This window comes from Chelonoidis abingdonii, chromosome 16, assembly GCF_003597395.2.
Source record: "Chelonoidis abingdonii isolate Lonesome George chromosome 16, CheloAbing_2.0, whole genome shotgun sequence".
Classification (NCBI taxonomy): domain Eukaryota; kingdom Metazoa; phylum Chordata; order Testudines; family Testudinidae; genus Chelonoidis; species Chelonoidis abingdonii.
The window spans coordinates 26,853,873-26,880,159 of NC_133784.1; the positions used below are offsets into that span (position 1 = coordinate 26,853,873).

Consider the following 26,287-nt stretch of genomic DNA (forward strand, 5'->3'; position numbering starts at 1 on the left):
GATGTATTTAAAGGATTCAGTGTCTCCGTGAATGATAAAACAAACATTGACTACTCAAGGTTTAGTTGTGAACTCGGTGGACAGAGAAAAGGATGTAACAATAATTGAGACATGAGATAAGAGACTGGATAAGAGTTTTAGCTGAGTTGGATGGATAGGAAATGCTGTAATATAGAGATGTTATGAAGAAAGAAACAGCAAGATTTAGAAATAACCTGTATGTGAAGGCCTAGAGAGAGAGAGGTCCAACTCTAGATGACACCCAGACTATGGGCCTGAGTGACAGGTAAATGGTGACCGTGTACACAGTGATCAAGAAGGAGATAGATTAAAACCCCTATTTCAGTCATGTTGAACTTGAGCTGATGGGTAGACCTCTACTGAAGTTGTGTAATGTTCTAAACTCCTCAGAACTAGCTTAGAGCCAAAGAAAATGATAGAAATGTATATACAGTCTGAAGTCTGTATTTAAAGGTAGGGGAAAAGTTTTGGAGTAATCATGAATGAATCAGTGTTACTGGAAAAGATGAAAGCAAGAGTGTGAAGGAAATATTTCTATACTAAGCATGTAGCAAAGTGAGAAAGTAAACATGGACTAGTGATGTATGAGCCACTTATTCAAGCAGCATGTTTTTAATGTTGAAAAGGCACCTGTATTCAGTGATTATTTGTGTTGTGTTTTTGTTTGTTTGTTTTTTGGGGGGGAAAATGATCCTGACTAGCCGAGACAGATCTTTCCGAAACAACGTAGGAAATCTTACTGTAGATTCAATAGTTCATCGGGGGCTTCTGAAAATGGAGGCAGTGTATTAAATGACAGAAGTTATGTCCCTTTCTGCTTTGATTACCTACCTCTTGAGGTTGCACAGAGGATTGGCAATGTAGCTGTGCCTTGACAGGACCACATAGCAACTAGAAGAGAAGACATTCTGTATTCACATGATTAATGAAACAGTTATGTAAGACAAGGTTTGTCATCTTCAGTCCTTGGATGGTTGTGGACATCTTTAAAGGGCTAGGTGGAGCAGTACTCCTGAGGGCATTTTGCACCCAAAAAAAAAAAAATCTGCACACAATATTTTAAAATTCTGCAAATTTTATTTGTCAAATAAATGTGGAGGCCTCATCATGGCATTGGGGAGCACAGGCCACTGCCTGCACAGAGGTGGGAGATCACTGTGCAGCTCCCGCCGGGACACGGACTCAGCAGTGAAGCTGCACCCAACCCTGACACAGCGCAAGGACCGGGCCTGCCACAGAAACACCCCAGGGCGCTGCCCCTCCATGCCAAGTGCACCAGGTGTAGGCAGGCAGGCTCAGCAAAGCAGGATCCAAGTGTGGAGGGGCTTAGTGTGGGGAGATCCAGGTGTGGGTTGAGAGAGTTCTGTGTGGGGAAATCTGGGTGCAGCCATCTCAGTGGAGTGATGGGTACAGGAAACAGGCAGGGGGGAGGGAGTTTGTAGAGCTTCCTGCTGCTGGGGGAGAAATCGGGGAATGGGTCTGACCTGGCTCCAGATGCCATGCAGGGGAAGAGGAAGTCCTGTCCTGCCAAGCCTGTCAGCCTGCAGCTGAGCCTGATGCAGGGTAGAGGCCACCAACCGGATCTTCCTCAATTCCACCCTCTGCCCCACAGTGATTTTACGTCTCTGCTGGCTGCCCTGAGCACTCAAAGCATACTGCTGGGAAAGGTCACATGACCACTCTTGTGGCTTCCCTTTGCTTCCCTGTCAGAAAGCCGTTTTAATGCGGGGAAGCAAATAAATCTGCTGGGGACATAAATTATATGCATGCATAGTGACGCAGAATTCTCCCAGGAGTAGAGCAGGCAAACTTCTAAGAGAATCTTCCAACTGGGAGAAAGCACTTTTTAAAAAATTAACATCTCTAATTATGCCAAGTGAGCCAACATGTCGCATGATAGTTGGTCACATCCACTTTGTCAGATCACATAAGTGCTTCCAAAAAAAATCATAATTTTGTTAGTCTTAACAGATAAACATATTCAAAGCAGTGGAAGCTCAACAAGTTTAATGCACACGTAAGGTCAATATATTTGTGTTACAGGTCAGTTTTGTAGCTCATAGATACAATGTTGAGTGTTTCTGTAGCTTTGATGTTAAGCTCCATACCAATAGAGGCGCTTAGTTAATCCATTAACTAAGCACTTCTATTAGTATGGAGCTCAACATCAAAGTTAATCTAATAACAATATGCTGCACAACCTTATGTTTTCAAAGGGGTGTGAAGACTATGACTATAAATTGGACATACTGGGGAGGAGGTCTCTTCAAACTTGTCTGGCTAAAATATCCACTTAGCTATATGTAGTAATGTGTCTTTATTACACTTTGCTTTAGTTTTAAGGTCATGCTCTCAAAAATTACCCCTACATTTTTACCATGCAAGTTTTGCGCATTCAGATAGAAGCATTAGCAAAAGTTGTAAGGGCAAATTTAGAGACTGGATTTGGAGTCACTCTGATTGAGGAACCTCATATTAGATTTTGGTTTTCTTATCTGCTTCTGCCTAATTTTTTATTTTAGGATTTATATTTTCTTTTGTTCACCTAGGTTTTTTCCACTGTTGTGAGCAATGGCTCCCTTCTTACGGATATCTTTCAACTCATTTGAGCTGGGACCTATGCAGAATGAAGGGGAGCAGCTGCAGCCCTTCTGCGCTATAAAGATGAAAGAAGCCTTGACAACAGGTACAATAATGACTGACACATTTCTGTACTTAAATATGCTTATTAGAAATTACACACACTACACACATGCTATGGCAGGGCTGCAGGACTCAAGACTCGGTCCTGCAAGGAGTTGTACACTCTTGTCCTGATCCTGCAAAGCACTTAGAAGCATTGGCTGCACTTAAAGAAATAACGGGAGTACTTGTGGCACATTAGAGACTAACAAATTTATTTAGTCTCTAAAGGTGCCACAAATACTCCGGTTATTTTTACAGATACAGACTAACACGGCTGCTACTCTGAAACTTAAAGAAATGTGAGAAGTTCCATTGACTTCTGTGGAATCCATGCTTTTGCTGAATGTGGCCCAGATTGCTCAATGCTTTGAAGGATCAAATCCTTCCTTATTAATTTCCTGTTTCTCTACAAAAAAGAAATGTATGTGGCAAAACGGTCTAGTTGTCCTATTTGCTTGGGGCGTTGTGGTGACTAGCTAGTGAGCTAACATTTGCAAATCCACTTTCTGTGTGCTATCTAAATTGTAAAATATGCCTGAAAGTTTGGGGAGAACTGTGGAAAAGCACGCTAAATTACCTTGGGATGAGAGCCCTTTTTCTCAAATGCAGGACGGTAAATGACTGCAGCGTGTTAAATGAAATATATGTTAGTGGGAAATTTGGTTTATTATTATCACCACGGATTCTTGATAGGAATTAAGTATCAGAGGGGTAGCTGTGTTAGTCTGGATCTGTAAAAGCAGCAAAGAGTCCTGTGGCATCTTATAGACTAACAGACTTTTTGGAGCATGAGCTTTCGTGGGTGAATACCCACTTCTTTGGATGCATCCGATGAAGCGGGTATTCACCCACGAAAGCTCATGCTCCAAAACGTCTGTTAGTCTATCAGGTGCCACAGGACTCTTTGCTGCTTTGGTAGGAATTAATTTGTTTGGAACTAATTCTACTCCATGTGAAACATGTCCATATGAGGACATGTAGTATATTTACATGGGTGTTAATGCAGCGCAAACAATAATAATTACCTATGGGGTGGTGGGAAGCAAGTTCTTTGACCGTCATTTCAAAATTAAATTAGTACAGTATGGCTGTACTAAACAAAAAAAAGGTAACATTTTTGAAGGATTTAGAGGCCTGTAGAAACGGTCTTCCTATAACAAGAATTTAGGCCCATTTCTTCCTATGATATTTATCTAGTGGTCACTCATGATAGCTGCATTGAGTGGGCTGTAAAATTATAGGAATTTCTATGCCATATCAAACCCAAGGGCCATTATTCTATCTCTGACAGTTGCCAGCATCAGATCCTTCAGAGAAATAACAAGAAACACCACAGTAGGCAGATGTGGGATAATCTTCTCCCCAATCTATAATCGATAGAGATTGTCTTAAGACTTGATGCATGAAGTCATAAGTTTATAGTCAAAAGGCTAAAATTTAGTGAGTAAGGATAACGATGGCAACAGAAATGGATCTAGTTGAAATAATATACTTAGATTTCCAGAAAGCCTTCGACAAGATCCCTCACCAAAGGCTGTTACGTTAATTAAGCTGTCATGGAATAAAAGGGAAGGTCCTTTCATGGATTGACAACTGGTTAAAAGACAGGGAACAAAGGGTAGGAATTAATGGTAAATTCTCAGAATGGAGTGTTCTCCAAGGATCAGTCCTAGGATCAATTCTATTCAATTTATTCATAAATGATCTGCAGAAAGGGATAAACAGTGGCAAACTTTGCAGATGATACTACTCTACTCAAGCTAGTTAAGACCAAAGCAGACTGTGAAGAACTTCAAAAAGATCTCACAAAATTAAGTGATTGGGCAACAAAATAGCAAATGAAATTTAATGTGGATAAATGTAAAGTAATGCACATTGGAAAAAATACCCCTAACCATACATACAAATTGATGGGGGCTAATTTAGTCTACAACGGAGTCGGAAAAAGATCTGGAGTCATCATGGACAGTTCTCTGAAGATGTCCACGCAGTGCGCAGAGGCGGTCAAAAAAGCAAACAGATGTTAGGAATCATTAAAAAGGGGAATAGAGAATAGAACTGAGATAATATATTGCCCTATATAAATCCATGGTACTGTGTACAGATGTGTCTCCTCACCTCAAAAAAAGATAACTGGCACTAGAAAAAGGTTCAGAAAAGGGCAACTAAAATGATTAGGTTGGAGAGGCCCATATGAGGAAAGATTAAGAGAGGGTAGGACCTTCACTTGAAAGAGGAGACTAAAGGGGGTATGATGAGTACACTAAAGTATGAGTGCTGTGGAGAAAGCGGATAAGGAAAAGTTATTTACTTATTCCCATAATACAAGAACTAGGGGTCATCAAATGAAATTAATAGGCAGCAGGTTTAAAACAAATAAAAGGAAGTTCTTCTTCACGCAGCGCACAGTCAACTTGTGGAACTCGTTACCTGAGGAGGTTGTGAAGGCTAGGACTATAACAGCGTTTAAAAGGGAACTGGATAAATTCATGGTGGCTAAGTCCGTAAATGGCTATTAGCCAGGATGGGGAGGGAATGGTGTCTCTAGCCTCTGTTTGTCAGAGGATGGAGATGGATGGCAGGAGAGTGATCACTTGATCATGGCCTGTTAGGTTCACTCCTTCTGGGGCACCTGGGATATTGGGCTAGATGGACCTTTGGTCTGACCCGGTACGGCCGTTCTTATGTTATGTTCTAAATATAATATACTTCATAGAGTCTCTACTTAACTTCATCAGGCTAAAACCTTTGTCTAAAATAGTTTCTCAGCTAAAGTAATCTCTCAGCGTCTCCAGCCAGCATGGCTGGGATCCCTCTTTCATGAATTCAAAAAGCACTGATCTTTTTGCTTTCTCAGTGAAGGACGAAAAGGTGTCCTTTTTGCCTTCCCGTTGTATCTCCAAAGTTCATTGTTTTGTCCCCAGAGTCAGGATGACAATTGTGGTTTATTCCCATGTGTGCTGACTCCATGTTGCCTTCACATCCTCATATCACTGTCATATGCAAACAGTCTTCCATTGTGTTAGCTTTCAATGCTTATTTTACATGTGAACCAAGGCAGACGTATGCATCCTTTGTCTAGTCAAAACCTGCTTGTTAAGCCTGTTTTGATTCAGTCTTTAAAACATACTTCGCTCTGTGTGTGTGTGTGTGTACACACACACACATACATAGCTCTGTAAATATCAACCCTACATACATCTCACAATGATTATGAGGATCAGTGTGACATAAGCTTTTAGTAGAGACCTCATTTGAGAGTCTTTGCTTTCATAGTATTTGTGAATTGTGGTGGGTGTAGTGAGTTTGTCAAGCCAGTCAGAAGTTACTGTTCCAGAACAATGAACCCTTTTGCCAGTTGGCATTGAGTGGTTCTTAGGGTCACAGGCAGTAGGGTGACAGAGAACAAGATCTAGCAACCTCATGCTGAAAATCCTGTTTTAATAGGGTTGGAAAAAAGAGACTTACAAGGGGGCTAGAGCGCCTCCTGCACACATTCTTCACAGTTCACCCCCCCTTTCCCTTCCCCCCCCCCGCCCCCATCAGCTGTTGCCCTTGTTAGGTGGGTCTTCAGTGGCTTAGCCCTCCAGCCGAGTCACGCACAGTCAATATGCATGAATGCACAAACCCTTTCTGGGATAAAAGGTCCAACAGCCCAGAAGGACTACTGAGGAAAGGAAGAGAAAACAGGTGCAGTCTCAGCTTTCCTTTCCCCTCCCAATCTCTTTCTCCTTTTGGAGTGGTGGTGGATTGGGTCTTTGCAGTGGGAAAAGAAGCGTGTCCTGTGGACCTAGAGGATGTCATGAATAATTTTGTTTGGACTTAACATTACTGCATCCTGAGTAGGGAAAAGATCATCCCTTGGGACAAAGATAGAAACACTTGGAAAAGTAAATTTGTATGGGGTTTGGGATTAAGCAGATTATAAAACATTAAAAAGTAATTTAAAGAGACCCTTGTAAACAGACAAAATAGGAAAGGACTGAAAGGATAGTGACAAAACCTTTCAACATTCTTCTCTATTGCTGTTTGTCAGTGACATTGATGTATTAATTTGTAGGCAGGTAACTTGATCAATGACAAGTCCTGACTAATATGAATTATTTAAAATAAATAAAAAGCAGCGTGGCTTGGTGAAATCTTTTCCAGCAACTCTGGCTGCTCCTTCAGTCTTAGACATTTTTAAAGAATAGGTACATGTATAAAATACCTATTCTATGAGTAAACTTTAAACAAGTTTCCACTTAGAATTTTCACAGGAAATGGATCCCTGCTAGTGTTTAATAGACTTTTGTTTAGCTAAAAGGTTTCTAGAAGCCTGGGAACTTTTTTGTTCTGTGAAATGGTTTCCCCATGCTCAATGCTGTAACTTCTGTAACTCTGCCATAAAAGAGCACTTTTTAATGGGACTTATAAGATAGATATAACAGACCTAAAAAGACAGGGATGGGTGCATATATTTCTCTCTATATTGAAGGATCTCTCCATTAATATACTCTTTCTGATGTCCCAGGGCAACTTTCTATAGTACAGTGCTTTCTGATGAGAAGGTTCTGTTTTTAACAATCAGATGACTAGGCCAGTCTGCTAGATGTGCCATGCAGAAGACCTGGTCTTGATGGCCAGTTTCTTATTGCCCAGTGCAGCAGAAACTTCAAGCAATGGGGAGATGGCATGCTCATCCCATAGAGTATAGGGAGTGTCTTGTGCTTCAACAGACACCCTTACACCTAATTAAGTACAACCATGTATATCGCCAGTTAGCTATTCCTATCTTTTGTTTGAAAGATGATAGTGATGTTGGAGAAGAAAAACATGGGTATGAGAAGATCCTTTAGGACTATAATAAAAGTTCTGTCTAACTTAAGGCTTTCTGTAGTTACTCTCACCATCTGTTTATCTAAAAACCTTCATAGTAGCTATAGAGAGTGCTGAATTCTGGAAGGAACTTTTGATTAATTGAAACCTTTGCTATGATTAGCTGTCTACAAGACTATGAATTCCAGGTAAAAGCTTTTGAATACAAGTAAAGGAGAAAAAACAGAAGGTCATAACAAAATGCAGGAGATACTCAGGTGGCTGTTTGTGAACATTTTGAGAATGCCTTTCGGCAAACAGACTTAAGCTTACTTGTCAAAGCTGTAATTTGTAATGCTGTTCTTGGCAGGCATTCCCTAATAAAGAAATACTAAGGTGTTATTCTTTATTGCTGTTTAGACAGCTCATCACAATGAGCAGAGTGCATCAAACAAACTGTTATTGAATTAATATAAACTTAACTTGGAATTCATGCTTCAGAAAGGTGTTTAGATAGTAAGGGCCCAACCCTTCCCTCGTGGGAGTAAACAGGAATTCTACCAGTTACTTTTATGGGAGGAAGATCATGGCCTAACTTCTTTGGGTAGGGGCTGTGCTCTTGTTCTGGTTTGTACAGCACTAGCACAGGAGAATCCCAGTCGGTGACTCTGCACCATGATAATACAAATAATAATAATAATTGAAGCACATGCATGCTGTACAGCAGGAGGGCAGTCTTGAAATACTTAGAAAGCTATAGAAATCATGACTGGATCAGACCACAGTACTGTTTAGAGTGCCTTTTCCCTATGCTGCTTCTGAATAGAACTGTGAGAAGAATGTGAGAATAGGTTAGGAGACTAGTTAACGAGATTTTTCAGCTTCCAGCCACCTGCTGGAATTCAAACTAGGCCAGCATTAAACATCTCTTAATTTGTCATCTACTGGTGGATGCCTGACTTGAGAAGCTAGTGATCTAATCCCCATCACACAATATACTAATGCCTTCTGGGCATTTTCATCAAACAGTCTAATGACTGAACTGAATGTCCATGGACACTCAACTAACCTCTGAACGCTACCATATAGCTCATCCCTCTAGCTCCAAGTTGATGCACGTTAGCATTTTCTCTGCTGGTGCCTGTGCTATAACTGATATGTGGATAAACATAACTCTCTAGGATCAGAGAGTTTACCAATGTTTGAATATTTTGGTGCTTATCCGGGTGGCAGCCCCAACCTCATGCTTTCTGAGGTTCAATCCTGCTTATGATTTCATAGTGAGGGTCATCAATGTTGTTTTTTCCATTTAAAGTCAAATCAGATATTGTCATATGTAGAGCCATCACTTACCACTTATCCCACTTTCTGTACGGTTTTCAGAGAGAGGAAAAACTCTGGTCCAGAAGAAGCCCACCATGTACCCAGAATGGAAATCTTCCTTTGATGCCCACATCTATGAAGGGCGTGTCATTCAAATTGTTCTCATGAAGGCAGCAGAAGACCCACTGTCCGAGGTTACCGTAGGGGTATCAGTCTTGGCAGAGAGGTGCAAGAAGGGCAATGGCAAAGCAGAGTTCTGGGTAAGTGTGAAGATGAATCCATTCAAAATCACTCTATTATGTTTTTTGTCTTGTTTGATTTCACTCAAGCTGAAAAGATATGCCATTTCGCTTTTATAAAGTATGAGTGTTTGCTCCCTTTTGACATGCAGGGCAGTCTGTCTAAGTAAGACAGTTATTTTAGAACTGCTAATGATGTAGATAATGAAATGTCAATGAGGTCAATAGTAAAATCCTAGGCTTCGGTGTCTGAAAATAATGACCCGTATCACACTCAGAATTTATCTTAAAAAGTGTGATCAGCATATATGTTAATAGAGTTGGATTATCATAATGAGCATGTATATGATAAAAAGTGAAGCTAATTCTAAGTCTTTCATTTTGTATATTGCTTTCAAAAATAATAATAAATAATTTCTACTTGTGCTGGAAGAAGTTTTCCTTTCTTCCTGACCCCCTGCTGTTTGATCGCCCTTTCTTGCCCTCATGTCCTGTGACACGTGACCAGTTCTGTTTACAAATGCAGTTTTGAATGCCTTGTTTCTAAACAAAAGCTCACTGTTGCAATGATTATTATTTTGTCTCTGCTATTTACGTGGCAAATGATTTGCAAACCTGTTAAAACTTCCTCATTAAATAAATAGATGATAAAAAAATCTTTTGGATACCACTGTCTCATCTTGCCCTTGAGTAAAGAGCAGCTCTGTCTTATGGGATGAGGGTCCAGTTTATCTCAAAAGATTGAATGTTTTCTCAGTAGTCCTGTGGTCTCCATATATATATTATTTTAGTAAATGAGTTCTCCCATAAAACTTTGACTCAAGCATAGAAAAATAACAAAGTAGGGGAACCTTGTGTTTAAAATGGCTTCAAGTTAGGCAATATAAAATTCATCAAAACTTTCATAGCTGCTTCATGACATTTTACAAATTTCCTAAACACAGTTCTGAGTCCGAGTTAATCATTTTGGAAATGATTCTGGGTAGACATTGAAAACCTGAAGTGACAAAAAGATGGAAATGTTCAAAATTATGTTTTCAATAGAAATGGGATCCGAACCCTGGATCTGAACATTCAAACATCTGGTGAAGTTCAGATCAGAATTCAAACTTTGCAGCCTGTGTCCATCTCTAATATTTAATATATTGATGTTTTCATTTGATTAATTTGACTTAACTGATTTTCATTAACTAAAATTCCAACTGTCATACTACAAAACTGTTCCCCCTACCCCTTCTACACTTTCATAGTTTCATACATTTGAAGTGAACAAGGAAATATTTTGCTAATGCATTTGTGATTTCCCTTTTTTCCCCATTTACTGAGGTAGACCAGACCCTAGTCCCATAATACAAAGCTACTGTATCACTCAAGGTCAAGATGAATTAGTGGCATCCAAGAGAATTGTTTTGGCATTTTGAAGTGCTTATTCTCATTACTTACAGCCGAGGAATAATCCATGTTTAAAATATTAGTGGGTCTCTGCATATTAAATCAGTCATTCAGAGTCTATAAACTGAGGGAAGTGCTTATGCTTGCCATAATTTGAATGTGACCTCTCCATTTATATGGTTGGGGGCACCCAATTATGATTGTACCCAGTAAGAAAATATATATATATATATATATATATATATATATAGTCTCACCCCCTATGCACGTAATGGTAAAAGTGGACTCCAGAGAGCTCTACCGGAAGGCTGCTGTGTCTGATAATACAGGAACCTGTCTATCTCTGCCCATGAGAGAGAGAAGATATGTGAGGTAATCTTTTATTGGCCCAACTTTTGGTGGTGGAAGGAACAAGCTTTTATGCTTCACACAGCTCTCCTTCAGGTCTGGGGAAGGTAACCAGTTTGTCTAAGCTAAATACAAAGTGGGACAGATAGTTAAGCATAAGGGGTGCACACATGCTGTAGGTGTCCACTTAAAATGATGTGGGCAATTAAGGGTTAACAAGTAGAGGAGTGTGTTACAAATTGTGGTAAAGAACCATAAAACCCAGTGTCTTTGTTAAGTCTGTGGTTTTAGTCTAGCAGAGTTATGAATTTAAGTTCCCATGCTTGTCTTTTGAAGGTATTACGCAGGTTTCATTTGAGGAAAAGGACTGAGAGGTCAGTATGTTGCTTTGTGAAAGTGTTTTCCCAAGGATGATATTGTGTTTTTGTCTTGTATCGTTTCTCTGAGTGAGTTTATTCAGGAGCATTGTGATTGTCCAGATTCATCCACATAGGTGTTTTGGGGGCCTTTGATGCACTGGATGAGGTACACCACAGGTTGTGATAGGTATGTGTGGGGCCCACTGATCTTGAAAGATGTGCTATGGTGTGTATTGATCATCATAACAGTGGAGATATGTTTACAGGTTTTACATCTGCTGTTCTGGGAGGCTTCTGGTGCTACTTTTAGTTAGTGTGCCCTGGTCTGTGTGGAACTTGCTTGTAATCATGACCGTGGTGAGACTGGGGGGTTGTTGGAAGTCCAGAAGTGGGGGGATTGGGATGTGGTCCCCATCAAGTATGGGTTGTAATTGTTTGATGATACCCCATATGGGTTCTAGTCTGGGGTGGTAGGTGACAAATAGAGGTTTTCAGTCAGTGAGTTTTTTGTATTGTATTTTGTCTTTATTGAAGCAGGTTCTCTCAGGGTATTTGGGTGATCTGTTCCATGATGTGATATACTTCTCTGTGGAGAGAAGTGAAGGCAGATTTAGTGTTTAGTGAAGGCAGTTTTAAGTGCATTTAGTGTGTCCCAGTCTTCCTCTTTGGAGCAAATTCTGCAGTATCTGAGTGCCTGGCTGTAGATAACCAATTTCTTGGTGTGTCTGGGGTGGTTACTGGATCTGTGGCGGGAAGTGTGATGATCCATGAGTTTCTTGTATATAGTCAATTTTTGAAGCGGATGTTGGTGTTCAGGAAGTCAGTACTAGAGCAGTGTTCTAGGGTAAGTTTTTGATGGATGGATGCTGGTGGTTAGATTTCCATCACAACTTCATGAGGGAGCTTAGGCTGTCTGTCCAGAGGATGAAGAAATAATTAATATATCTCAGGCATATCTTTGGTTTTGTGGTGCGTTTTTCCAGAAATTCTTCCTTGAGGTGGCCGTTGAAGAGGTTGGCAGATTGGAGAACCATCTTAATACCCATCGCTGTTCCTATGGCTTGGACAAAGTGTTTGTTGTTAAATGTGACGGATAAAATGAGTTCGGTGATGTGTTTGTTGACAGTGGATTTCTGAGCATTGTACATTATCTTGTAGGTATTTGAGGCAGGCAGTGATACTGTTATGGTGAGGGATACTGGTGTACAGGGAGATGACATCTGTGGTGGCAAGGATGGTTTTCTGTGGGAGGTTGATGGAGTTTCTGGAGGAAGTTGATAGTGTCTTGAAGGAAGCTGGCCCTTTGTGTGGTGAGTTGTTTGAGGATGGTTTTGTGTATCATGATATTCCTTCAGTAAGAGTGCCATGGCGAGATATGGGTCTGCCTGGTTTCCTTTGTTTGTGTATCTTGAGAAGCAAGTAGAATGTCCCTTAGGTGGATCATGGGATGAGATGGTAGTTTTCCTTAGAGATGTTTGAGGAAGGATTTGATGGTGTCTTTAAATTCCTGTGTAAAGTGTGGGGTGGGGTGGTCTTTGTGTTCTTTATAGTAGATGGGGTCAGAGAGTGTCTGTTGACCTGACTGGCACAGCCATCTGATTAAGGACTACAGTGGTGCCTGATTTGTGTGCTGGTTAGATTACTATCTGCTGGCTGGAATTCAAGGATGGTATAGTTGTTCTTTGAGTGGTGGACAGATGGTGGTGAATGTGATGTTTTTGTTGAGAATTTCAGTCAAATTTTTTTGTTCCTGAAGCAATCAGTGTAATGATCCAGTCTGTGCTTTCGTCCACTGTGGGAGGGTCCAGTCAGATTATTCTTTTTTCTTGTGACCGTCTGTGGGGATGTGATAGTTGGGGGGGATGTTGTCTTTGTTGTGAAAGAATTGTTTGAGGCAGAGTCAGCGGAGGAATGTTTGTAGTTCTCCACGTTAGTTCCAGTTCAGAAGAAGTTAATTTCCTTGGAGAGTACGGATAGCTCAGTTCTGGTTAGGGGTAGTCTTGATAGATTGATGATGTGTGGGTAGTGTGTGGTATCCATGTAGTAGGCCTCTGCCTTTCACAACACAGCTAGTGGGGTGAATGTGGAGGAAAATTTTACTCAATGAGAGTGGGCTGATCTGACCTCCTTAGAAGCTCTTATGTTATTCTGATGTTTAAAGCTTTCATCAAAGCAGCTAGGTTTTCCCAGAACTCAGTTACCCAAGGAGAGAGTGTACCACTGGGTGTCTTGGTGCAGGAGGAGGGAACAAACAAGTGCCAGCCTGCACAGTGAGTTCCAGAGTCGTCCTGCCGGTGCACGGCAGGATGGCTCAGGACAGTTGGTGGAGAAAAATAGTGGGGAGCATTCTTGTTGCTGCTCTGAAGAGGAGTGAGTGGAATACATCATTTCTTGGTGTGTGCAACACGCTGCAATATATGTGCTTAAAGGCAGAGGGTTGGGAAGGTGGTTTGGTTGCATCCATAACCAACAAACCACTCCCCCCGTTGGAAAGCAGGTGTTGTGGCTTCATGGGCCTCTCTTAGCCCTTTCTGAATGCTATTTATATAGGCCCAGGGGGTTGTTACATGCATCTGTTGGGTACAGGAAGGCCTTTTGCACCGTTTACAAGTACATTTCTGTAGCACAGAGCAGGATTTGGCTCTCAGCAGATTCTAATCAATGTGAAAACAAGTATTTTAACTGCACCCAGTAATACAGGCACAGCAAAATCTAAATGGTGCAACATAGGATATTTCACCACAGGATGAGGCTTGACTGTATTGCTCCACTAATGTTCTGAAAATGGATGCTGCTGCACTGGAAGGCCTCTCCTCATCTTGCTGAAGGAGAGAGAGAGCCTTAACCATTAGGTTCTTCCCCAACCCAGACCGACCATCCAGAAAAACACAGAGGACAGTGAAGAGCAATGAAAAGGAAAATAACATTCCTGACCTTGTCTTTGTGTGTGTTTGCACTGTACCAAGCACTGTTCAGGCCCTGATATTGGTTGTGGCTTTTGGACACTACCATACTATAAGTAGTGATAAATGATAACATGGGAAACGGGGTGAGGAGAGAGTATCTAGAATGACAGTCCAAGACGACATGTCATTCGTCATTCCGTTGATGCCAAATGCACAGTGCTACACACACCAATATGTTAGTGGTATGCACTTTAAACTTACAAAGGTATAGAAGATAATGGACCAAACAGATTTTAGAGGACATCTTTATTAAAACGTGCTTAATTCTAATTTTATTTACATATATTGCTTGGATACAATATTAAAGAATTTGTTGACCCTTTGTATTCCAATGTAACACTTTCAAACTTTGCACAGTGACCTTGGGTTCCCTGCTGTTCTTCAGACCTGCTTGTTTCATTTTTTGGAAGTTAAAAATAAAAAAAGGGTGAACTTGAGCACAGGTGAATGGTACTGTGTAGACAGCATTGTAGACTCAAGTCCTCTATTACCCAAGCAACAGGTACAGTGCAGGCAGCAGCTATGCAATCTTCCTCCATATTGCGTTAATCCTGACCTGAAGGGACCATATCTTGGGACAAGAAGGTAGTTCAGTCTCCAATGATCTGTCTTAGGTCTGCCAGCAGAGACCGCCAACTAATAGGAGTTGTGGTCTGAATCCTTGTCCACCACTAACTTTATATAGACCAGCAAACATTCATCACATGGTAATGACTTTCGGTCATTAACAACTGTCATCTGATTTTAATCACTGACCTAGGGATGAAAAACTCCATTCTCCCACTACATTTCTGTCTACCATCCAGCTCTCTAGTGATCCTTATGTAGTATCTGGCCCTGACATAACAGAGGAGAAAGTCAGAAATGCAATCCAGGAAATGAAGAGTGGTAAGGTAGTGGGATCTGATGAAAGTCTTGGGTGAGAGAGACATAAAATGGAGGAACAGAGTCATTAAAACCACATGGCAAGACAAGAGAATTCCTGAAGACAGATGCCAGGCTATGCTGGTCCTAATACATAAGGAGGGAAGCATCAATTAACATGGAAATTGTTGATGGATAAAACTGTTGTTGCATGGGATGAAGATACTGGAAGCGAGGGATAGGAGAATGATGGAACTCCTCATCGAACAAAAGTAGTTCAGCTTTAGGAGAGGACACAGTGCCATCTTCGTAATTCGGTAAGGGATAGAAAAGCAGTTAGAGTACCAACAGGATAGTTTATGGACTTTTATCAACCCAGAAGGATGCTCACACCAGCCTGAGGTTTAATAACTATGGGTGCATGCTCTCTACAGATGACTTAAAAGAGTGATCTGAACATGTTTTGGAAAAACAAGTCCCTTTGAAGTGCAAGTCACATTGCACCGGGGTTGGCCCTAACTCCCTCTGCTGTTTATCATACCAGTGGACTATGTCAGCAGGAAGATCAGTGTAAATCAAAATTAAGAAAATAAAAAACTAACCACTCAGTCAGTTGTCTTGATTACAGCAGAAACAAAACAAAAAGCTCAACAACACTTTGACTGTACTGCACGGTCTGCCTGACACCGGTACATCAAAGCATTGAAAGAGGCAAGAAGAGGTAAAAAGAAGTAAAGTTGGCATTGTCACTGCAATGAAATACAAGGGGTTTGGAGAAATATCCCTGTTTCCGAAGTCATTATCCTGTAATTTTACTTAAATGACACACTTTCTAATTCTATTGAGAAATATCAATTAAACTAAATCACTGCAATTGTCCTATCAACCCAATAATTCACTGTTGGTCTTTCCTCTCACAGCTTGACTTACAACCTCAAGGGAAGGTATTGATGGCTGTGCAATATCTTCTAGAAGATACAGGTAAAGTAAACGTTTTATTTTTGTCTAATACCAACATTTGTAACGTTTTCTTATATTTTGTTTTCTACAAATGAAATCACATTGTGGAAAGTGCATTGTTCCAGAAAAATTGTACTCAGTGGAATTTTCTAATGTATGAAGTTATACTTTTGTAATTCCATCACTTTATGCAAGACAAATGTTGGGTGCATATCTAATGTATCTATCTCTGATACTTATATAGCCTCCACTGCGGTAGCATTTAAGCACCTCACAATCTTTAATGTATCTTGGCTGACAACACCTCTGTGAGGTAAGGAAGTGCTGTTCTGGAATTGAGGTACGGAGAGGTTAATTGACTTGTCCACAGTCACACGGGAAGTTTGTGGTGGAGCAAGGAATTGAACACACATCTTCCAAGTCCCAGGGTAGTGTCCTGGCCACTGAAACTAAAAACCATATGACTGAGTGAAATAATTGAATGTGTGTCAGCATGTGAATAAAGTCAGTGCTGTACCATTTTATTTTTAAATGCTGTAAATTTTGTATATATTGGGAAGAAATGAATATAGTTTATGGAGGAGAACTGGGGTAACGGGATACAATTAAGGAAGGGGACATTTAGGCTGAAAAATGGGGAACATTTCCTGACAGGTTGTGAATAACTTCCTAGAGGAAATGATAGAAACCCCATCACTTGGAGTGTTTTAAACTCAGACTGAACAGTGGACTTTTAACAGTCCTGCACTTGGCAGAGAGATGAGCTGAATTACCTACCACTGATAGATTTCATCTGTCTCTGTCTTCTGTGGTTTTATACTGTGTGTCCAGTAAATTAGAAGCCGTAGCACTATGACCCACTCTGTCTCCGAAATAATTGTGCCTATTTGGAGATGGCAAAAAGATTCATGTCATGGTTGGAATGAAACTCTGCTTGTTTCATTTCTACTCACACGCCTGAGACTAGAAGAGTTTAATACAGTTTGAATTTCATTTCAAAATATTTGCACAACACTAATTAGGACACTTTCACCTCCAGATCATCAGTTCAAATCCCATATAGTTTGGAAATGCCTTGCCACCTGCTGTTTGTTTGACCTGCACAAATGGAGCTGATGGACTCAGCCCAGATCTGTTGCTATTAGACAAGTGTTGACATTTAAAAAAAATCAGTCCCCTAGTTAGCAGTAATGCTTGTTGGAATTCCCTGGAGAGAAACAAAGAACTAAACACATTCATGGGGGAATGATGGGGCAGGAAGGCTGTACTCTTGTTACATGTGGTGTGACTATTCTATGGATAAGACATACAACCTTCTTTCTCCAGGGCTCCCCATCTGGCAATTTTCCCTGCACTTGTTACTCTATGCACTCCCATCTGTGGCCCCATAAAGTCCAAATATCTCTTTATCAACTTCCTTCCGGCACTGGAAGAGGAATCTGGACTGGAGGGTGGGTGATATCTCTACAAGTGTGGGATCTTTTTCTGGTCTCTCAACAATGCATTCATTCAGCCAGAGTTCCTCCAGGCAGCATTAACTGACTTCTTGGACTATTCATATAAATGGGCATTGTCTAGAGTTCTCCATCTCTGAATCCTTTGTTTTGACCCCAATCCCTGCTTTTGCACCCTCATCCCTGCTTTTTTAATTCTTTGTACCCCATACTTAGTTAAATCCTGGGCTGTAGAGCCCCTCTCTTACTTGAGGGATAGGACTTTTGTTCTTTGGTGGGCTCCACCTACTTACCCAAGATTCAAATAGGCTGGCACCTTTGACATTTGCACAGAAAAATAAATAAAGGAAAAAAGTTTTTTTTAGTGGAAAAGAATCTTCTGCAGGTAATCCTTTTATGTTCTAGTAATCCTTTTATGTTCTAGTTATACATAAAAGATATTTAAAAAGAATGTCAAGGAAACGGGAGTTTAAAAAAGTCAAGCTAAAAATGATTCTGTTGTAGTGAAACTCTTCAACATGAAGTCCTTTTGCACCACATGTACCATCTGTGTGAAACCTACTGTATCGTTACTAAAGATAAAATGTGGTGTGATATGTGTGATCACAGAATTCTCGTTTGGACATACCATTAATGATTGTTCTCTTAAGTGATAAAACTTTGTAAAGCAACAAAATTTGTGCGAATCTGAAGGACTTATTAACAGAAATCTCTTCAAAATCTGAATGCTTTATATATATAAAAAAAATTCCCCTCTCACCCCTATGGGTGGTATGTGTCTTCCTCAACCTCGGGTCCTCTACCAGAGGCCTGGGAGTTTGAGGGTTCTGCGCAGTATCTTAGCTGTTCCTAGCACTGCACTCTTCTGGACAGAGAGCTCTGATGTTGTTCCTGGGATCTGTTGGAGCCACTCACCCAGCTTAGGAGTCACAGCCCCGAGTGCTCCTACCACCACTGGGACCACTTTGGCCTTCACTTTCCACATCCTCTCTAGTTCCTCTTTCAGGCCCTGGTACTTCTCCAGCTTCTCATATTCCTTCTTCCTGATGTTGCTGTCACTTGGCACTGCTATATCTATCACCACCGCTGTCTTCTGGTCCTTGTCTATTACCACGATGTCTGGTTGATTGGCCAGTACCTGCCTGTCCGTCTGGATCTGGAAGTCCCACAGAATCTTAGCCCTGCTATTCTCCACAACCTTCTGTGGAATCTCCCATCTGGTCTTGGGAGGGTCTAGCCCATACGCTGTGCAGATGTTCCTGTACACAATGCCAGCCACTTGGTTGTGCCGTTCAGTGTATGCTGTTCCTGCCTGCATCTTACATCCTGCCACTATGTGTTGGACTGTCTCTGAGGCCTCTCTGCACAGTCTGCACCTTGGGTCCTCTCTAGTGTGGTAGACCCCTGCTTCAATGGATCTGGTGCTCAGTGCCTGTTCCTGTGCTGCTATGATCAGTGCCTCAGTGCTGTCTTTTAGTCCAGCCCTTTCCAGCCACTGGTAGGATTTCCCAATGTCAGCCACCTCAGCTATCTGTTGATGGTACATCCCATGCAGGGTCTTGTCTTGCCATGGCACTTCTTCTGCTTGGTCTTCCTCCCATGTCTGCTGCTGCCTCAGGCATTCTCTCAGCAGCTCATCTTTGGGGGCCATCTTACTGATGTACTCCTGGATGTTCCGGGTTTCATCCAGGACAGTGGCTTTGACGCTCACCAAGCCCCGCCCGCCTTCTTTCCGGCTGGTATACAGTCTCTGGGTGTTGGACTTGGGGTGGAAACCTCCGTGCATTGTGAGGAGCTTCCGGGTCTTCACATCGGCAGCCTCCATGTCCTCCTTTGGCCAGCTCACTATACTGGCAGGGTATCTGATGACCGGCAGGGCGTATCTGTTGATGGCGTGGATCTTGTTCTTCCCACTGAGCTGGCTCTTCAGGACCTGTCTTATCCTTTGGTGATACTTGGATGTTGCTGTCTTCCTTGCCTCCTCATCGTGGTTTCCATGTGACTGTGGGATGCCAAGGTACTTGTAGCTGGTCTGTATGTCTGCTATGTGGCCCGCTGGTAGTTCCACCCCATCAGTCTTGACTACCTTCCCTCTCTTCACTACCATCCGGCCACACTTCTCCAGTCCGAATGACATCCCGATATCCTCACTGTAGATCCGCGTCAGGTGGATTAGCGAGTCGATGTCTCGTTCATTCTTAGCATACAGCTTGATGTCATCCATGTAGAGGAGGTGGCTGATGGTAGTTCCACTCCTGAACCTGTACCCGTATCCAGTCCTTGTGATTATCTGGCTGAGGGGGTTTAAGCCTATGCAGAACAGCAGCGGGGACAGTGCATCACCTTGGTATATGCCGCACTTGATGGCCACTTGTGCAAGCTGCCTTGAGTTGACTTCCAGTGTTGTCTTCCATAGTCCCATTGAGTTCTTGAGGAAGGTCCTTAGTGTCCTGTTGACTTTGTATAGCGCCAGACATTCACAGATCCACGTGTGCGGCATTGAGTCGTAGGCTTTCCTGTAGTCAATCCAGGCTGTGCTCAGATTGGTCTGTCTAGACCTTGAGTCTTGGGCGACTGCTCTATCTATGAGCAACTGGTGTTTTGAGCCTCTGGTGTTGTTCCCAATGCCCTTCTGAGCTGTGCTCATGTACTGGCCCATGTGGTCCTGTAGCTTGGCAGCTATGATGCCTGATAGGACTTTCCATGTTGTGGGGAGGCAGGTTATTGGCCGGTAGTTGGCCGGTTCTGTCCCCTTGCAGGGGTCTTTCATGATCAGCACTGTCCTTCCTTGTGTTAGCCAGTTTGGGTGGGAGCCTGCTGCTAGCAGCTGGTTCATCTGTGCTGCTAGGCGTTCATGCACTGCTGTTAGTTTCTTTAGCCAGTAGGTGTGGATCATGTCTGGTCCAGGTGCTGTCCAGCTCTTCATGTTCTTGACCCGCTGCTGGATGTCTTCTACTGTGATGGTGACTGGTTTCTGTTCTGGGAGATTGCTGTGCTCTGTTCTCAGGTCCTGCAGCCACTTTGCACTGGTGTTATGAGTCTTCTCTTTCTCCCATATGTTCTTCCAGTACTGTTCAGTTTCTGCTGCTGGTGGCTCTGCTGTTATTGTGTTGTTGCACTGCAGTTGGGAGTACACCTTGGATGGTTCCTTGGAGAACAGGGCATTTACTTTTTTGGCCTCTGCTTCTCTAGTGTATCTCCTTAGCCTGGTAGCTAGTGCTGTGAGCCTTTGTTTAGCAGTCTCTAGGGCTTCAGATGGAGTCAGGCCCTTGTATTTTTTCAGTAGCCGAGTCTTATCCTTAATCTCTACACCCTTCTGTAGTTCCACCAGCTGACTAACTTCTCTCCGAGTCGCCTTGATCTTATCCTCCAACCTCATTTTCCAGGGTGGGTACATACTGTTGTTCTTCTTGATCGTGTAGCCAAGCATCTCCAGGATTACAGAGGCTGTAGCGTATACCAGTTCATTGGTTTGAGTTATGGTGGTAGTAGGGATTGTCATGAGGGCTCTATTGGCATCTTCTAACATACTATCTGATGGTACTTCTCCACTGAGCCTTGGTAATCGGTCTCGAGGATTGACTGTAGCTAGTTTTTCCATGATCTTATGCCTCATATCAGCTGCTGTGCTCTGCAATGGAGGGGGTGACAGTGAAGTTTCAGCTTCAGGTGTGGGCCGCACATCCACTCGTTCTTCCAAGTCTTCTTGAGTCTGGGATGTAATGTGGAGTTGGTCTATCTCAAGCTGTGAGAGCAGCTTCCTCTTTACTATGTTGAAGCGTTGGGTAACTAGCTGTTTCTCAGTAAGTGTGGATGTAGGTCTTTTGTCCATCCACAGTCCCCTCATACGTTTCATATATCCCCTCTCATTAGGTCTACTGTTGTAGTAGCATTCCATCAATTCCAGGTTCTCTTGTCTCGTCCATGAATGGTTTGTTCCAGTAGCCCACTTATCGTCAGATTGTCCTGGTTCCTCAACATCTGGCGCGGACCTTGTTAATCCGGGCGACGTCCGAGCCGGCATGACTCTCCTAGTTCGTGTCACTCTCATATTTGAGGTAGGCAGGTGAAGCGTTAGGGGGTCTTTTGCCCAAGGACCCCTACTGGAAAGTTGGGTACTAACCGGGATTATATATATATATATATATATATATATAGTGGTCAACACTATTCCAGTCTGGGTTCAAACTGGCATCAGGGAAGTGTGTTAGGAAACATTTATCTTGGTCCACACACATCACTGGTTCACATGCAAGTTTGCTGCAGATTAGAGAGTAGTACTATGTCAACATATGTATTGACAAACATATGGATAATGCATAGAAATCTGATTGTCTAAAGCTTGCAATGTTCTGGGCTGAGAGTGAGCAAAGTGAACATTTCTAAATATGTTATGATGTTTCATTTAACAAGACTGAGGCCTGTCTTTGTCTCACTAAGGAGTATGAAAAATAATCATAGTTTGCAGTGTAAATACCATAGAATTTTGCAAATTGTCACACACAAGCCTATACTCTCTTCTCAAAGATTTACTTTAACAGTGATGTGCTGTTACGAAAATTCTCATATAGTATACAGCATGCTAGCATGCTATAAGAACTATGATAAATAATTAAAACTAAATGCCAATTATCAAAACAAATGGAGAAAATAGATGTAATGTCATTGTGCTTTTTTGCCTCCTCCTTTGTTAAATCGTAAGTTTCTCAGTTGTTGTGAATTAGTGAAATCATCCTATAATTAACACAGAGTGTGTGTTAATCTGTAGTGTTGTTAAACCTTTGGATAAAGTCAGTATCCAAGACAGTTTGATCTTTATTCTCGTCAATCTAAATCTAAATCTAAATTCTAAATCTTCCTTTCTCTTTTTGTACTTCATTTAATGATCAGGCAAGTTTGGCAGTTTCAGTAAAACAAAGGTATTTGGAATGGCCATTTTGTGTGTTATATCTAGGGAGTGTTACATATTTTTCAGCATTAATCTTGCCTTTATTATTGCTGACATGACTTCTTGCTGAGAAATTAAAAAGGACCATTAGAAAACTAGGGAGAGCAGAGTGCTAATATTCTTATACTACAGGGGAAAGGCTTATAGGGGAAACTGGTTTTCCCTGAGGCATTCTATTTTTTCAGTTTACACCAGAAAACTAAGGATAAGATTTGTAAAAATATTTAGATTACAAGTCCCCTTGAAAGACTTGTGCTCCTACGTCACTAAAGTGTTTCCAAAAATTTCACCTTGTTTCTCATACTGTGTAGGGCTTTGTTTTTATAAGATAAATATTATTCCACTAACATAACATATGAGGTGTTTGCTTAATGACAGTTAGAAATACACTTAGAGGTTTAGACAAATTAACACTCTACAGGGCGGACACTGCTTCACTTGTTTTGAATTGGGTACTGCATGATCTTTACATGCTCCTGTAATTAGCTCCGAATATATCTTTTTACATAAGAGTTTTGGCTACCTGCTTCTGGGTCATTCTAACCTACATTATAAAAGATGTGTGACGTTATTGACATAAACTGTGACCGTATAGATCATTGTTGCAACCAGGGTCCTACGGTTGCACCAGTTCTTATATAGAGGAGGACAAGTGGGGTGTGTATGGGAAGGTTGTAGTCTTCTGGTTCTGATTATGCTGTCTGAATGTTTGTATCATTTTTGGATTTGAAGTTATGAATATTGGCTATGTACTGTTTTGATTCTAAGTAGCCTCAGTGAAGCATTTGGTCAGCTTCTTGAGAAAGGACTTTTCTCAGTAAGTGCCCAGTCAAGAAACACTTAACTGACAATGGACTTTGGAAGATGCCAATCCACATCTGAGCTTTCCTGGGAATGCTCAAACTAACATGTAAACAATGGCGTCAGCCTGCAAAAAGCTGAATAATTCATAGACATGTGACTTGCCCAGGTGATTGCAAACTCCATCTTGTTGAGGGGGGTTTCCACCCACGAGAGAGAGACTATATAAGGCCCTGGAAACCCCTCCATTTTGTCGTCAGCTGGCTCAGAAGAGATGCCTGAAAGAAACTGGAACAGAGGACAATAACTATGGGGGGTGTAAGTGATTGCTGGACCCAGACTAGGAAGGAGTCTAGTCTGTAAAAGAAGCTTCTTGGAACATCTCTGAGGGTGAGATTTACCTGCATTTAGTTTCCTACTGTATTCGGCTTAGACTTGTATTAGGCTTAGACCCACACAGGCAGGGACGCACCAGCTGTAGAATCACACAGAGTCTGCAAACTGCTGTCTGTGAGAAGACTCAGGTAGGAAATCACCCAGCACTCAAGTGCAGCTCCCCTCTGGAAAGTACACCCAAAATAATAATGTCCTGTGCTGTAGAGAAATCTTTACAACGTAAACTCACAAAATTTTCCCCCTTCCCTCAATGTGGAGGAAGATATGCACAACTTCTTGCCGCCCCTCTCAGTTAGAAATTGCACAAACTGGGTTTAATAATAAAACAAGTTTATTAACTATAAAAGACAGATTTTAAGTTGTTATAAGGGATAACAAACAGAACAAAGCAGATTACTAAGCAAATAAAACAAAACGTGCATACTAAGCTTAAGGTCTTACAGAGACTGGTTTCAAGAAGTAATTTCTCACCCTAAATGTTGTTTTAGGCAAGTTGCAGAGTTTCTGTAGCTTAGAGTTCCAGTTATTTCTCTTTACAGACCAGACTCCAATCATAGTCTGAACTCAGCCTTTGCCTTTCCCTCAGCTTAGTTCCTTTGTCTCTTCAGGTATTTTCAGCAGTCTTTCTTCTTGGGCAGGAAGGCAATGGAGAAGATCCCTGTTTGCCTTATTCCCCAGCCTTAAATAAGATTTACATAAGGCGGGAATCTTTTGGTTCCCAGTCTTGACCTCCCCCTCCTTTTAGTGGAAAATTACTAGAAGTCCAGGATGGTGTTTAGGACCAGGTGACAGGACCACCTGACCTAGTAGTGACACAACTAGGAGGAAGGAGAGAGATTAGTATCTTCAAAGTCTTTTTGTTTCTTCCTAATGGCCCATCAAGGCTGATGACCTGTTGTTTGGTGGGTGTCTCCCAAATACACACTCGGTTGTAATTGTTACACAGTCAATATTCCTAACTTTAGATAGAGAAAAGATACATGCATACAAATTGGATAATCACAGTCAGTAAATTATAACCTTTCTGATGATACCTTAAAGATCCATCTTGCATAACATATCTCTGTTATACCATATTCATATCATAAGCATATTTCCATAAAGAATTTGGGGTGTAACGTCACAGTGTTTAATATTGTTCCATCAAATATATTATTACAGAATAGTTTCTTTGGAATAAATTGCTATTAAAATGGTAAGCAAAAAAGGCTGCCTTGAGATATAGCAGTAGCACTTAACTCCTTTTCTTTTGTTGCAGATTAGGGTCTGACAGGAAGCCTGCTAGATAATTTGGAGACAGAAAGCTCTTCTTCCCAGTCCTTGAAGTTCCTTTCTCAAGGACTCTTTAAAACAGTGGCTACAGAGCCCTGACTTTCAGGTACCTGAAGCCAAGGCCCCCAAATGGTCCCATCCTGAGAAATTCTTCTTGCCTTCCATATTACCTTTCCTTTAAAGAGAGAATATTGTGGATGGGACTCAGGTGACTTTTTTTCATTCAACAGAAAATGTGAATGGGGAGTAAGGCATGTGACCCCCTAATGATCTATAATGTTATGTACTTTCTCCCCAACCCTCATGTTGTGTAATAGGAAATGAAGTGATGCTCCTGAAAAGCAGCTGCAGCTTAATAGTGTGCAGATGCAATACATTTTATGCCTTGCTTGACCTTGTTTATTCAAATGTAGTTAATGACCTTATCCAGTAAGAAAACCCAGCATCACAGTGCATGGTTTAAGACTGAGCCTCACTGTGTGTGAGAGCAGCTTGGAAGCAGTTGGAGTATCTTTTTTTGCTTGTTTTGTTTGTTTCTGGACTTTGAATTGCCATGCTGATCACTTCAGCTTCTAGGAGAAGGGGTTAGTGAATTATCTTTCTTTTCAGAGTTATAAGTTATATCAGAAGGCAAATGCTTCACAAGTTACTGCCAGCAAATTAGCTGGTCCTGTTGGGAGGAGGGAATATGAATTGCTCAAAGATGTGTGTACACTGCTTTAAATGTAATGCGTCTTCTCTACATGTTGTGTGGGGAGTGATGAGTAACTGAACATGAGATTTTAAGAGGAGAGATATAATTTAGCTTATTATTTTTCATACTAAGAGGCAGATTTACAGATGTTGTGCTAACACCATCTCCATGTTGGGTAGGGCTAAATTACAATACAGTGCAATCTCTGTGGTACACAAAGCATGTTTGGCATTCTTGTCTCCTTTTAAAAATAATAATAAACCATAATGATGATAAATTAAAAGTCAGAAGATGGCCTTATAATTTGTAAGATGAGAGGGAGAGCAAATTTATCTCTGAACCAGGGGGAGAATAATATCTCTAAGAGATGCCATATTCAGTATATTATGATCTGTCTCGTACTAAACTGAACTTTCAGTTCTCGCCCTCAAGTAAATTGATGGTTTATATACGTGATCATAAATGGACTTCTTGAAAATCATACCTCTGAAAGGTGAGATTTTTTGAAAATCAAATCAAATATGAAATTTATTTTATTCTGTCATAGCCACAAATTACACTGTAGATAATAAGCCAGCAATATACATTATCAGCCAAGTACCATAAACCACAAGACAAAGGGAACTGAATTTAGTTTTGCCAGTGCACAGGAGGTGGATAATGTATTTTCAGATGTTAGGATGGACTGGTTCTCCTTGTGCTTTAAAATTAGCATTCCTCTGTTTACAGAGAGCAAAAACTATTGAGCATTTCTGTGCATACATGTTA

General features: G+C 41.4%; 1 protein-coding gene across 2 annotated transcripts in view; it reads left to right on the plus strand.

Moving 5' to 3' along the window:
- PRKCD (protein kinase C delta) overlaps nt 1–26,287 on the plus strand; it is a 128,574-nt gene that overhangs the window by 67,278 nt on the left and 35,009 nt on the right. For both annotated transcript variants that reach the window (XM_032772903.2, XM_075072793.1), the window contains exons 2-4: nt 2,571–2,707; nt 8,887–9,086; nt 15,915–15,975. In XM_032772903.2, coding sequence (XP_032628794.1) covers nt 2,593–2,707; nt 8,887–9,086; nt 15,915–15,975 — 376 coding nt within the window. In that variant the 5' untranslated portion in view covers nt 2,571–2,592. The remainder of the gene's footprint in view (nt 1–2,570; nt 2,708–8,886; nt 9,087–15,914; nt 15,976–26,287) is intronic.